At 42.1% G+C, this 15,361-nt stretch overlaps 1 protein-coding gene across 4 annotated transcripts in view; it reads right to left on the bottom strand.

Moving 5' to 3' along the window:
- PDE4A (phosphodiesterase 4A) overlaps positions 1-15,361 on the bottom strand; it is an 878,869-nt gene that overhangs the window by 140,484 nt on the left and 723,024 nt on the right. The window contains exon 1 of one of the 4 annotated variants that reach the window (XM_069231822.1): positions 12,683-12,822. The exons of the other annotated variants lie outside the window; for them this stretch is intronic. Coding sequence (XP_069087923.1) covers positions 12,683-12,748 — 66 coding nt within the window. The 5' untranslated portion in view covers positions 12,749-12,822. Of the gene's footprint in view, positions 1-12,682; positions 12,823-15,361 lie in introns of those variants that run through there. 4 annotated transcript variants of the gene reach the window in all.

Genomic DNA, 15,361 nt, shown 5'->3' on the forward strand with positions numbered 1-15,361 from the left:
AACTCCTTCCCCAAAGCTGCAAAGTGCACATGTGCGACTGCAAATTTTATTGCTTAACACCACATCTAGATTGCACTCTTGCCATCAAGGAGGTAAAACACGAGCATTACAGTTGCAACAGGATGGAATACTGTCTGCTGTAATATGACGATTTTGCCACCCCCTCCACAAATTACAAACGCAAAACTAACCAACAGGTCATCTTCTCTACTTGACACAAGTCTATACAAAACTATCTACAATAATTCAACCAGCACCAGACATAACCTAACCATCAAGCAGCTGCCCCAACTACACTTGGATCTGATTTAGAGGACCACTTAAGCTCAAACCTACAATCGGTGGCAATTGAGTTTGGCTGGATGTGAGAATATTTAACAGCTCACAACTTTGTAAAAAAAAATATTATTTTAATGCCCTTTTTGTTTGAAGTCGACTTTTTTGAGCCTTAGATAATTTGTTTTGGCTACAAGTTTTGTTTTTATTTTGTGAGTCAATATTTTTTGATTATATATTTTCACATGGAAACTATCTGAACTTTTGGTGAAACGTTATCTTACCATGCCTCATTCTAGTTTTTTCCCCAAAAATCTGTGAAGAAAAACTCAGTTCTGCTTTGTCAATAACTGGACATTCACAAAAGGAAATCAACAAATTCACATATCACTCACAAGCGGAGTGTCACACTAGTTGGAAGTCCAAGCTGGAACCACCTTTACACCTTCCAACGCCCGTCAAATCTGATAGGTTTAACTTAAGCTGTGATCAGATGCAAATCATAACAACAACTTTCCAGACAGAAAATGACTGTAAAAAGTTGTTCTCAGATCTAGATGACCTCGCAAAATGGAATAGGATTCATACCTGGAACCAAATTAAATCACCAAACACATCGTTCTTGTTTCGCCTCCCATCCGATAATACATTTCATTGTCAAACTCAATATCTGAAGAGCCCAGGCCTGTTAGCTTTTGTGGTTTAGGAACTACACAATTCACCTAAACTCAAATTGTATTTTTATATACATGCACAAATTGTGAGGGTAAAGAGTTCACACAAAGTCGTGGGGTGGGCCTTCCTGTTCAACAAGAACACACCTGTTCATCTGATTGGCTATACATGCCACCCCATTTCAACACATGACAGAGAAAGAGATTTGTCCAGTATCTCAACGTGTGGATAAGTGAGGAAGCCAGGACTAGTTTTGAACAAATTCATAATCTGTATTTGCTAGTTGTTAGGACAGTTTCTTTGACAAGGTAATACCCTACTGCATTGCTTTTCCAATGTATTCATAGGCACTTAAGAAGCAGCTGTGCTCCTGCGTGTCGTTATTGAGAAGCCCAAAGGTGGGCCAGGTCCCGGGGGCATTTATCTTTTAATGCAGGGAGGGCCACTTGGCCCCCTCCCACTGCCCTGGGGACTGCCACCTCCTGGGCCATTGAATATATTTGAAGGGGGAGGGCTGTACACCTCCCGCAGCCCTGAGGACCATCACCTCCCCAGGGCAAATCCTAAGAAAAAGAAAGGGGGGCCATTTCAGAACCCTGAAGCCCTGGGTATCACCAACTCCCCAGGGATGTGCACGTTGGAGGGGGACCACGCAGCCCCCCTAGTGGAGCCATTGATGGTCCTGGGGACCGCCACCTCCCAGGGACGGTCCTACTATGCCCCAGGGTACCCACCTGTCAAACAGGTCCTGCTGTATGAAAGCAGAGTTTTCTTCTGTCTTCCCTGCACTCAGATATGGGTGCATTAAAGACAGATTAAAACATTGCTCCAGCAGGAGCCGGCTGGGACAGCGGGGGAGGTCTTGAGACTCCCTCCCCGGTGCCAGATAGCCCTAAAGTGCGAAAAATTAAAAAAACATACATCGGGTGTGACCGCGGGGGAGGCCTTGAGGCTTCGTGCCCTAAGGTAACTATAACTCGCGCCCTTGCAATGCACTGCTAATTACTCCACAAATTGCGGCTCTCATGACATCTTTGATAACATCATTGATAATATAAATGCAATATTTTCAGTACGATTTTCTATGAAAAACTGTGCATGGCAGGGGCGCGAGTTATACCTTAGGACATAAATTATAGTTACTTGAGAACTCCAACTATAACTGGTGAATTTATATGGTTTGGCACGTTTAAAATGTGAGCCTAACTATAACGTCCCTGTGGCCTTTGTTTTTTTTAAGTGAAAATAAATAAATAAATGAAAACAATAAAAAAAGATATATACACATATACACACACACACACCCCATACCTTCAGGGTGACTGCATGCAGGTTAAAGACCTGGGTTGTAAGCTTATGTCCTCACAATATTTATACCAAAATGCAACAACACATCATCATTAAATAACAGATATCGCAGCCAGTGCATATTAATATATTCAAAGTCATCACATTGATCGTGTCAATGGTAATGTGATATGTAATCTGACTTGTAAGGTGATTTATTATATTTGTAATAAGATCTGCCACAACAAAGATGAGCTATGGGCATTGCATTTGTTGTCTAGGTTATGGTTTGCATGTTTATTGTGCAAGATATGGATTACAAAGCTAACCATAACGCAAATGTAAGTAGCTTTTCGGGGTTGTTTAGTAACCATAAAGTTACTTCAACTGTTTTAAGTGAATGTCAGAGGTTTTTTTTAAACATAAATTAAGATGTTATAACCAATGCAACAATAATTGTGGGAGAGGGGTGGCAGGTCCCAGGCTTCAGTCTACCATTTCCCTGCAATGTTGTTATTTCCAAATATAAGATTTCTACTCTTTAGAGGTAATTATAAATGAATAAGTAAAGGCTATTGGTACTAAATGGGCACATAAAAAGACAGGGAGAAGGGCAAATTACGATTGATAAATGGAGAAAAAACGGATAGGTAGAGAGAGAAGTAAGGATAAACTGAAGGATACAAGTTGAAAAAGAAAGAAAGACAAAAAAAAAGAAAATGCATCAGAAATACAGATTTAGAGAAAGGGAAACAAAGAGAGAGAGATGTAGAGAAAAAAAGACAAACAAAGAAAAACAGTGAGATAGCACGAGAGAATTGACAGATTGACAGAAATCATTTCAAAATGGCCACTTCAAGGATGCTCTCTTTCTCTCCAAGTCACGAACACAGTTCATATGGTGAGGATTTAAAGCCAAAACCTTAACCAGCCAGCACTCACAAATACCCACTGCAATCAGAAAAGAACAAGTAAAGCAGATTACTCTTGGGCGACCATAACAGATAGGAAGTATGTGCATCTGTTTACAGGAAAGTCCTGGATATCATACAGACTTTCCAATGTGCATCACAGAGTACAGGGTCCTGCAAAAACGCCGTCTCCTTCCCCTCACCAACCCCTTCCATCTGTGCAAGATAAGGCAGCGCACAGCAGGGTCACACCACTTTTCTTCTCAAAACTCCATCTATTCACAGGAATCATATGCAGCGTAACACACTGGGGGTCCCAGGCCATAGCACCCTTCTTCAATGTTTTTCCTAATTGAAAAATGGGCATTTAGGAAATGCTACTACCACTGATTCTGAACTGGTGATAACCAGGTGCACACATAAAAAAATGCACCCAACATCCACAATCATGCCAGGTTATAACATTTTAGGATCTCAAATTGGCTAAGCAGTTTCGAACTATCTTTATGGCACATGTCACTTTCAGAAGCTAGTCTTCAATCTTTCTGGCTTAGTTAATTTACCAAGAACGTAACTGGAACGGCCATGGAGTCCTGCAGGCCTTCTCTTGCTCACCCGCGGTGCATGGGCTTTGAGTGCCGTTTATGAGCCAAAGGGCCAGGGTCTGGGGTTTTTCTTCCATTGCCACTGCCATTTGGCATGTCACAACGCAGGGTAGTAGAAGGCCTCCTCATTCGCTCTTTTGATTGGGCAATTGCACCACCTTGCTGATTGCTCATATACCTTACGTGTGACATACAGTGAAACAAAAAGATATTTAGAGGCGACAAGCAGAAACTTCCTTTCCTTATGTATTGTGTATAGTCAATTTCTACCACTGAATGAGCTTGCTTAGGCACGCACGCCCTTTAACTTATCGACTGCCCCCCTAACCATAGGAGAGTCCCCTGAATGGCTTCTGGGCCCTGAACTCTTAACATTTCGGCCCACTAGACATGCAGGGCCTTCATTCAAGCTATATGTCTAGCTGTGTATAATTAAATGTCATTAATTATACACAGCTAGACATGTAGCACTTTGACAAAGAAACCTGTGTTACAGCTATGTGCTACACCAAGAGGCTTCAACCTAGTGTGTTGTGTCCAGACTGGATACACTTTTCAAGAAGGAGGTAGACAGACTGGATGCAATTCTGGGCTAGGCCTAAAAAAAGATGCATAGTTCTAAACAATTTTCAAGGACGTTTAGTGACTCAAATATGTGTACACTGAAGATCTGGAGGGACATCAGAGGGGCATTTGTATTCCTATTGCAAGGCAGCATCTTTCAGTGAAAGAGCTCTGGTGTAACTAGAAATCACCACAGGACTTGAAGGGAGGGTCTGGTGTTATATATAAATAAACAACAACCCTACACCTTCTGTATGTAACCAATGTATGTAGTTAGAAAATAGAATATGCTGTTTGTTTATGCTGTTGTTGACACACGGCATCTAGGCCTATATGTGTAAGTATTACGATTTCCTATGAGGAAATCGCAATTTACCGATTTCCTAACTTGCAATTTCCTATTATGAACACAATTCCATAGGAATTGCTATTCAGAAATCGCAGCTATTTCTACAGCTTCACTATTTGGGAATCGCAAAATCAGATTCGTACATATGGGCCCAAGCCTCCTCAGAAAACAGAGTCTGACATTTGACCTCTGTCTATCAATGCACTGCAAATGTGAAAAGATAAGAACAAGATTTAAAGGCATGTTTACAGGAAGTGAGTTAGTGGAAGAATACAGTAAATAGGCCATACTCCAAGGGAGGGAGGAACTCAAGCTGGACAGCCTAAAACAAATAAAGCCAGCAAATAGAAAGCAAGCAACTGTGAATTACGAACCACAAAGACAATAGTAAGCAATGGGCGAAATGCATTCCCAGGGAAACTTCTGAAGGCCCACAAAAGTGATTAGCAATTCAGACATCTGAGCTTTGTGGGAGGCTTCAGCCTAAAAAAAAAAAAGACCTATAAAAGGAGAAAATACAAAACTGCAGTCACTGGCGCACCAGATCTGGCACACCAGCACTGGCACTGTAGTGTGCTCAATTTCAAGTACACGCACACATGTCAACAGGGAAAATTCCATCACTCAGTGGCAATAGAGCTAATGGCTGAAATGGGCTGACACACTGCCCAGTGCTATATGCAGACAAGGACAGAGCCAGAATGCGAATGACACTCAAATAGACCAGTGGCTGGAAAGGACTCACCCAAAGTCCCTACATGTATGTTTATGATTTTTTTATTACAAGAGCCTGGCAGACAGCTAAAGCTATCAGGATGGATCTAAAAAAATACTTTAATATACACAAGGTTACATTTCCTGCATAAAATGATAAACATGTATATAATTACAGGTGTCGAAACAGTATGGAACCCCCTCCTAAGAGGTTTAACAATGATTCTCAGATGCAAATTTCAGTATCAATTGTCTGAGGGGAATAACTAACACCAAAACTCTTGACTATTACAAGCATCTGTCAAATTCCATGTAGCAAAATTCATGCCTGCGGGTTTTAACAGTCAAATAAGAATCTACCATGAAAGGCTAACTGTTGTTAACAAATGTACACATGTTTTTCACTATAAATAAATCAGTCCTGCTGAGTTTGTCATAGCTTTTTCTAATAAAGAGAAGACATAAGGCATTTATCATACTTTTTTACAATTAGCCAATCATGGCTTAAGGCTTTATTGCTGACTTGTTACCATAAGCAATGCTGGCCTAGTGTACTGCGCATAAGCTTTGCCACAAGGTAACCACTAGACACACATGCATACAATGACAAATATGTAAAAAAAAATGTACACTTCACAAACAATATGCAACCCTTAACAAGGATTTTCACAGTGCAAATCTACTTTGAGGGTTTGTCAGAGGGGGTAACTTAAATTCTTGCCCCCATGGTATTCGGTGAGATTACATTTAACACAATGCCTGTGTACAGGATTTACCACAGTATAAAAACAATTCACTGTTAAAGGCCTGTTGGCTTTAAAACATGTTTTCACCAAAAAAAATAAGTTGGGCTTACTTCCTTTGTTGGTACCTTTCATTATAAACAGGTGAGACCTATGCAAGCAGGCATGACGTTTCCCAACAAACCATCTTTTACCATTGGCTTCTCAAAATACCCAGCATGGACACACTATACTGAGCATAAGTTTTCACACAAAGCAACAGGCATCAAATTACCAAATTTACACAACTAACAGCTGGCCAAAGAATATAAAAGACCCCCTTAAGACGGTCTAAGAATGATTATTACAATGTATATCTTCTATCCTCAGGGTTTGTCAGAGGGAGCAACTGACACCAATACTACGGTAATCTGTGAAATTGTGTTGTGTTTAGCGAAATACATACCTACGGGCTTTAACACAGCCCAATAACAACCTGCCCTTAAAAGCCTTTTGACTTTACAAGTGTTCTTAACTATAAATAAGTCAGGCCTTTTGCCTTAGTTACAACGTTTCATAACAAGCAGGACAAAGCAGGGCAACAAACAACATCTGAACTTAACTTTTCCCAATGAAACAATCAGACCTATGGCTTTTACCTTTGTCTTGTCGCCATAACCACTCGGCCTGCTGCATTTAACCTAGGCTTTCCATAGAGAAACTATCTGCATTCAGTCATAAAATAAAAAATCTGAACAAATTTAGAGTTGGCAAAACAATAAACACCATTCTATATGGGCCTAACATGGATTTCACATCGCAAATTGTGTATCCCAAGGGTTTGTTAAAGAGTGCAACCAAAAGCAAATTCCTTGCCCTCTTGAGATTCGATGTAACAAAATACATGTATACCATATTTTTACACTATACAATACTAATCCACCCTTTTGCGGCCTATTGACTTTAACATATGCTTTTCACAATAAGTAAGTCAACTTTATTGCCTTTAAGGTAAATTTTCATACTAAACAAATCAGACTCATTACTTCGGACTAAACCTTTCCAAAAACTCCAAAAAGTTTTGTAGCCTTTAATTGTAGCGTATCACTATAACCAACTCAGACCTACTTCATTGAACCTAGGCTTTTCAACAAAGCCACCACGGCATAAAAACATACAGTGACAAATAAGTGCAAAATTAGAGTTCACAAAACAATTAAAACAATACACACACGCTAATAAATGAGTCAACCACGGTTTGTCAGAGAAGGTAACCAAGACCAAATTCTACCTACTACTACTAAAGTAGTCTGTGTGAGATTCTGTGTAACAAAATGCCTGTCTACAGGTTTTACACCTGTGTTACAGCAATTGACCTTTAAAGGTCTATTGACTTTAACAAATGCTTTCACCAAAAAATAAATAATTGGGCCTACTGTCCTCATCGTAACATTCCATAATAACAGATGAGACATAGGGCATATGATAAATGGCTTATTTGGCGTATTGCTGGTTCAAGCCTACTGTACTCAACATAGGCATTCCCGCAAAGTAACCCTTTGCATACAGTCAAAAAAATACAATAATGTACAAAATTACAGTTGTCGATACAGCTATATAAACCCCTCCTAAGTATGTACATCAGGGATTCTAATAGTTCAAATCAAATAAAGTATTTAACACAAAAACCTGACCCTATTATGGTAACCTGTGAGATTTCCTGTAACAAAATAGTTGTGTATATGCATTACTACAGTGTGTTAACAGTTCACCATTAGAGCGTACTGACCGTAACATATGCTTTTTCACAAAAAAGTGAGACCTACTGCCTCTGACATAACCTTTCATCATTAATAGACAAGGCCTATATCATCTGACAAATGCCTTTATGCCTACTTATTGAGCATTTTAACAAGACAGGGTGTAATATAAGCTCTGTTTTTCAGTGGAGCACACAACTTCTGACCAATCAAATGCTGTAGTTAAGAGAATTAACATACTGGAAGATCCAAAGCCCTCTCCAGTAGTGCTTGTTTTCTCTTGATCACATAAGGTATAACAACAGCATGACTAACAAGCCAGAGCTGAAAAGGAGAAAGGAAACATTGGTAATACATTGAGCCAAAAGGGGGCATTCAAAAAAAAAAACGACTCAAATGAATAAAAGGGTATGAAAACCTAAACCGTAGAACCTGGAAGTGTAGGAAGAAGAGGGGGGTAAAAGGAAGACAATACAACAATTCATGATCTTCATGTGTGAAAATGAGCAGGAGGAGCAAACCCATCTGGGTAAAGGAGAAGGTACAGATAGGAAAGAAAACTGGCTGAATTGGTAGGAAATTAAGAGCTGAAAAACAAACAGAGAAGGGTCTTCAAGAAAAAAAACTGCTAAGAATGGAAAGGAGAAAAGACAACAAACACCAAGATATTCTGCTACTAAAATGAAAAGGAAAAACAAACATGAAAATACTTCAGGTAAAAAAGAGAGAATAGGTTAAAAGAACTTTCAGCTAATACAATGCCAAGGGAAAATAAACAGCACAGAATCTACAGGTAAAATAAAGAAATAGCAAAACTAACAATGGGATCTTTGGGTAACAAAATGAAAATGAAAAACAAACACGGTAGGATAATCATTCAAGAAAAGAATAAATTAAACAAAACGAACTCTGTTGAAGACAATATAGAATGAAAATAAGAAGGATAAGATCTCAGGGAAATGAAAGAGACAGGAAAACAGGCTTAGCAGGAGCTTCATGCGAAAAAAATGAGAAAACAATCAGAAGTATATTCGAGTTCACTAAAATACACAAACAGCCCATTGTGTAATCAGGTAGCAAAAAGAGAATGTGAAATAAACACAGGATTCTTCTATCAAAATAAGTTGGATAACAAGTTGAACAGGGACTTTAGAAATGTACAGGGATGGGCAAAACATACGGGACATATATTTCAGGAAGGCAAATGAGCTGGAAAAACAAACTGGACAGAATCTTTGAGCAGAAAATGCAGTAGGAAAAATAATCTTTAGTTATTCAAGAAACAAGATGAGTAAGGCAAGACAAATAAGATCTTCAAGTGAAGGATGTGTCCAAAAGCCAAACTGGACATAATATGGCAGCGAAAAGAGCAAGGAAAACAAGCTGCAAGAATATTGAGGCATGAAAAAATACAAAAGGATTTAGAATTCTGGGACAAAAACAAAGAGATTAGGTAAGAAATGGGCCGGTCAAAAAGCCTGGCAGGACTTAAAGTACGGAAAACGAATAATGAATACTGGAAATGAACTTTATGTAATTAAGGGAGAAGTACACAAATATTAACTTATTTGTGAAAGAAAAGAGGTAAGATGTTTAGGTAAGAAATGGTCCAGGTGAAAAAACTAGATCAATATTCGGTTAGGGAAATTAACAGAAAACACTTAAACACTTTGGGTAAGAAATGGAGCAGGGAAAAACGAACACCACCATCAAATAAGAAAAGCAGCAGGGAAGGAAGCTGAGAAACAAATACCATCTTCAGGTAAGGCAAGGAGATGGCAAATAAACTGAAGTAGCATCTCCAATAAGAAAAGACGCAGGTAACACAAACATCTTCAGACAAGGATATGAGTGGGAAAACTGATGGTTCAGAATTGTTGGGAGCAATGAAAACAATAAAAGGTTTAGCATTACAAAAGGAGTGTGGAAATGGAAAGCAAACTATCTTCAGATAAGGAAAGGCACGCAGAAACCAAGATCAAGACAACCCTGGAAGAAAGGGCAGGTGTCATAAATTATCCGGATTTTTAGACAAAAGAAGGGGTAGGGAAAGAACTTGTCAGAATTTTCAAGTAATACTATGATAAAGGAAAACAAACCATATGGCCTTCAGGTGAGAAAAGAGCAGAACTGAGTAGAATTTTCAAGTAAGAAAGTAGCAGGGGAAATGTGAACAATAGCATTAGGTAATGAAATGAGCATGGCAAGAAACAAGATATTCAAATATGAAAAGGGACAGAAAAAACAGAATAGCTTCAACAAGTTTATGAACATAGTAGTTGGTAGGATCACCATAGAAAAAGGGAGCAGAAAAACAGAAGGGGGTCTACATAATGAGAAAATGAACAGGTAAAGTAAATTAGACAAGATATTTGGTAAGAAAGGGAGCATGGAAAACAAACTGAGGATTTTTCAGTTAAGAAAGGGCCAGTGAAAACAGCAGAACCTTCGGTAAATAACAAACACTGAAAGAAAAGAGGGCGTCATTCAGGCCAGGCAAAGCAAACAATCTCGACTAGATAGAAGAAACTTAATGGCGGTTAAAAGTAGGAAAATAAACTACTCAGGACATTCAGGGAACTAAAAGAGATGGGAAAACAATCTGGCCACTAAAATTAGGAGACGGGAAGGAAACCAGCTAAACTAGGTAAAGCCAGTGACCAATATGACAGAGATGTTCCTTTGAACGAAGAATGGGTTTTTTGATGTCCTGTGGCTGTTCTTTCACAAATAGGAGGGCAATAAATTAATAGCAATAACAACATGTAGACATCCATTAATAAAATTAAATCTGGAAGCTGGTCTCTACTGGAGGATGGTGGTGCTGAAATCTAGGGTGCATCAGGCATCCCTGGGGACCCAGTGTCCTGCCGGAAGGCACTTGGACCAAGTAACATTGCTCAAGGGAGATCTCCGAGTCCTCTGTTCTCTAAGTGGCTTCATCATGTGGCAGACAACTTCCTCAAAGATTGTACAGTACTATTCCAAGCCCCCTGGCAAATATGCACCAAACACACATCAATACAAAGTGTAGAATTCAAAACTCTCAAGTGATACCAACAAAAAAAACACTCAAAAGAAACCACTGATCAAAAAAGGTCTGGTAGGTGTATTGTGAATGCAGCTCATTAGTGAGCTGTAACACCGAAGTAGCTAAACCAAGTACTGAGTTTAAATCAGTGGGTGACAGTGAGAAGAAACAGGCCCTGATGAGGTGCTAAAGCAGGGAGTGACATCCAGAGGTGAGCTAGAAATCAGTTGTGACAATGAGAAAAAAGTAGTTGACAGTGAGTTAGTAATCAGTGTGGGGTGTCTGTGAGAATGAAATCAGTAGCTTGCAGCGAGTTAGATACAACAGGGTAGCAGTGAATTAAAAAGAAAAGGAGAAAACCACTTCAAAGCCTCGTAAGGGGTAGAAAGCACAAAATAAATGCATTTGCCACACAAAGTCAAAAGAATTCAAGACCTAGAACTAATTTCGATATCAGAGAGGAAGTGAAAATAACAAGGTCTTGACAATAAAGTGAAAATCAAAGAGAGGGAATGAGAGGTACAACTGAGAATGAGGTAGAAATCAGAGGGAGGTGATAAAAGGAAGGACGGGGAATAACCGGGAAATTGGGCAGTGGTGATTAAAGGAACCAGAGTTCACAGTGAGTTACTAATCAGCAGTGACAGTGAGGAAGGAGACCTCCCTGACAAAGCATTACAAATTTGGGAATGACTAAGCGAAAAGCCATTGTATGGAGAGCTAGTTTTTCACTCGACCAGATCACCTGCTCTTTGACTAAGAAGTCTGCAAAAATATCAGCCAATGAAGGGAGCTGGAAAGCACAATTGTAGCTGCCATCTTGGAGGGCTCTTTACGTCAAATGCAAAAGGAACCACAGCCCTGAAATGCAGGATCTCTAATACTTTGGCTGCAGTTATGAACTTTTTTCTCTGTAAATATTAGAACCTGTTACCCTCAACTGCAGGTCTTTCCTATTTAAAATCTAGGAAATGTTACACTCAGCTGCATGTTCTTACTCTTTTCTCCTAGAGCGATAGGACCGGATACCCAGAAAGAAAGGCTCCTACTATTACTTGCAAAAGTGACAGGTCTCTACTCTCTCCTTCCACCATGGTAGATCCGGCTACCCTCAACATGAGATCCCTAATTTTGTTTTCAAAGCGCAGTAGGGCACGCAAGCCCAAGCTACAGGTGCCTCTGATCTTTTACAGGAGTAGAATCTGTTATTCTCAGCTGAAGGTCCTTCCTTTCTCCTCTTTGAAGGTTAGGTCTGTGAATACAGAATCCTGAATATCGATGAATCACAATATAATGACCAGAATATTGAGTGACAAATTATCGCAAGTTAAGTTTGTATAGATTTTTTATACCTAACTCTGCATATTTAGATCTTGGTGACATTTGTAGCTTCAAGCTACCATAATGTAGAGTTAGGAATAATAAACCCATACCGTCCTCTGTGCACTTACTTCCTTCTTCAATATTATGCCCCTCACTATTCTGGTTACAACTTTGTGACCCATCAATATTCTGGCTTCAATATTCCATACCACAGTCCTCTCCGAGTAGTTTACCCTGAGCTGCAGCTCGCCCCTTTATGATTGGCAGGAATGCCAAGCACCTAATCTAGCAGTTAGAATGCATGTTATCCTAAACTGCATCCCCCTCCCCCATCAACAGACCATCAACCCTCATCTCTACCTCTTTATGTAGCATTTTCAAGCCTCGGTCTTCCCAAGCCTACGTACATCACAACATTACTGTTGCACAAGGTCACACATATCAACAGCATGAGGTGTCGCTCACCTGGTCCCACCAGCCGACCAGCCATGGTTTCGAGCAGGTTTCACAGAAGAAGTCCACCAATGGCATCTTCCGTCCTCACAGGAGAGCCTCCTGGAATACTCTGGGGTCCCAGGTGTCTGGATTAGTCCTCACCGGAACCCGAAATCCTCCTCGTCTGATCCGTCTTTGTCGATACCCGTGGCTGGGACGGTTGTAAAAAAGCCCCTCCGCTTGGTTGTTGTAATTCTAGGCAGCAGCTCCTCCACTTCGTAGGCAACGCTGAGGTCTCTACCCCCCTACAAATGTCACCCCTTCCCTGCCTACGGCTTTTCTAGGGGAAGGGAGTGTCAAGGTGCCAGATCGGCGAACACGGCTCCCTTGGACAGCTGCCATGCCATGGTGACCCGGCAAGCTGCAGGGATCCACCACACTCTCCCACCCGCCCCTCTCAAGAAATGTCCAGCCCGGTTGTTCTTCCCCCCTTTTTTACGTTCCCATTTTATGACGGAACGCTATGCTATTCACCCCCCTCCACCTCCCTCCCAAATCATGGTCGATATTTTAGCGGGGAGGGAAGGGGGAACCCCTTGGGGAAAAAACAATGAGCCCACTTAATTATCTCTCCTGACCTTCCCAGACCCAAAAAGGAAAAGAAATACAAAGTAGGCCCCAAGCCCGGGCTTCTACGCTCAAGGTAATGATCACCAGCAGCTGACGAGCGAAGGTGGTATATCCCCGGTACCAGGAAGGGCACCCCCGGTCCCGCACTTTTCTGTCCTAGTTACATTTTCAATGCCCTTAACATTTCTGTTTTTTAGTCCCCGGCCTCGTAAACTAGCCAGGGAAAGGGAGGGGCGAAGGGCCGACTGCTCTACGTGGGTGACTATGCCTGAAAAAGCATCCTCTGCCGGGACATGGCTGTCAGCATCTTTGAGATGCAGCGGGCGTCCCCGAGTACCAGACAATATGACCTCCTGGGTACCGGGCGTTCAGGGCATCATCCTCAGCTGGTGCCTAGATGTGAGCATCTTTGGGATACAGAGGTTCAGCTTGGGTACCAGACGTCCACAGCATCCTCTGCTAGGGCCTGTCTGTGAACATTCTTGGGATGAAGCAGTTCTACTTGGGAACCAGACACTCAGAGCATCCGCTGTCCAATGCCTGGTGAGAGCAGTTATGAATCCGCTGGCCTCCTGACCGGGCCAAGGCTTCTAGGGTACCAGGGCTTAGAGCATCTTCTAAAGGGATCTGGATGCGACCATCTTTGGGATGTAGCGTCCTCTCTGGATAGCCCTCCGTGGATACCAGACAGTCAAAGCATCAACGGAATAAAAACATCTTTGGGACGCGGCGGACCCCCCCTGGCCGTGCCGCAGCCGCCGTGGGTATCAGACTCCCAGAGTTACATATGCCGGATCCCTGATACGAGCATCTTCAAATTTAAGCCGTCCGCTTTTGGTACTGGACAATCGCTCAATTCGAACAGCAGACAATTAAAGCATCCTTTTTTGCAGATAATATGAGACCCTCTTGGGAATGCAGAGGTCTTCCTTGGGTACCAGGCGCTGCGCGCATCTTTGGGATGCAGTGGTCCTCCCTGGAAACCAGACGCTGAGAGAATCCTTTGGCGCGGCCTGGCTGTTAGCATCCTTGGATACAGCCGTCCTCCCTGGGTACCGGGCGCTCAAGGGATCCTTTGCCGGAGAACGGACACCCGCACCTTGTGCATGCGGCCGTCCTTCTGAGGGCAACAGACGCTCAGAGAAGCAGCTGCCGCGGCCTGGCGGTCAGCATCCCTGGGATGCTGTCGTCCTCCCCGACTGGGCCGCGGCTCCTTGGGTACCAGCCACTCAGAGCATCCTTCAGCTGCCAGGGACGACTTGATGACGACGCAAGGAGGGAGGTGTCACCTTCCGCGTCGCCGCTCGCTGTAATCCCGTTAAAGCGCCCGGCCGGTGCTGCGGTGCCGGGGCTGCAGAGACACATTCATCTTTGCCGTTGGAGGCTGAGTCCCTCTGCGAGAGCCTCTCTCTCTCGCTCCGTCTCTCTCTCCCTCTGTCTCTCTCCTACTGCAGCAATGCTAGGCTAGGAAGTGATGTCAGGTGGTTACTGATAGAGTGCAGGGAGGGGGTGGAGCACGGTGAAGATGAGGAGGTGTGTGTGTAAGAAGACCCCTTCAGGAGGAAGCAGAGGGCCAAAACAAACCAGAATCCTGCAGAGGAATACACAGCAGTAAGGGGGCACACAGGAGCATTGAGATAGGGGAATGAAACCATAGGGCGTGATAGTGCTAGGGAGCCGCAGAGATATAGGTGACATGAAAGCGCAGAGAGGGGTGGTCGTCTAGGCACATAGAGATGGTAGAAAAAGGGAAATTGAGACAAAATCACATAGATTACAAGAAACAGGATATAGAAGAGAAGAGATTGAGAATGAGGGCACAAATCAGTGACGAAATAAGGTATGAGTACACAGGTGTGAAGAGATAGGGAAATCAAGACAAGAATCAAGTGACAGGAAATAATGACAGGAACGAAGAACTACGGAATGAGGACACAAAGAGGTGGAGAGGGAGAATGAGGACACAAAAGGATGAAGAAATATGAAACAAGGACATAGAGGATGTGGAGCTAAGGGAATGAGGACAGGGGAGCAAAACTATAGGAAATGAAGACACAGGAGTAAAGTGATAGAGAATAA

This window comes from Pleurodeles waltl, chromosome 4_2, assembly GCF_031143425.1.
Source record: "Pleurodeles waltl isolate 20211129_DDA chromosome 4_2, aPleWal1.hap1.20221129, whole genome shotgun sequence".
NCBI lineage: Eukaryota > Metazoa > Chordata > Amphibia > Caudata > Salamandridae > Pleurodeles > Pleurodeles waltl.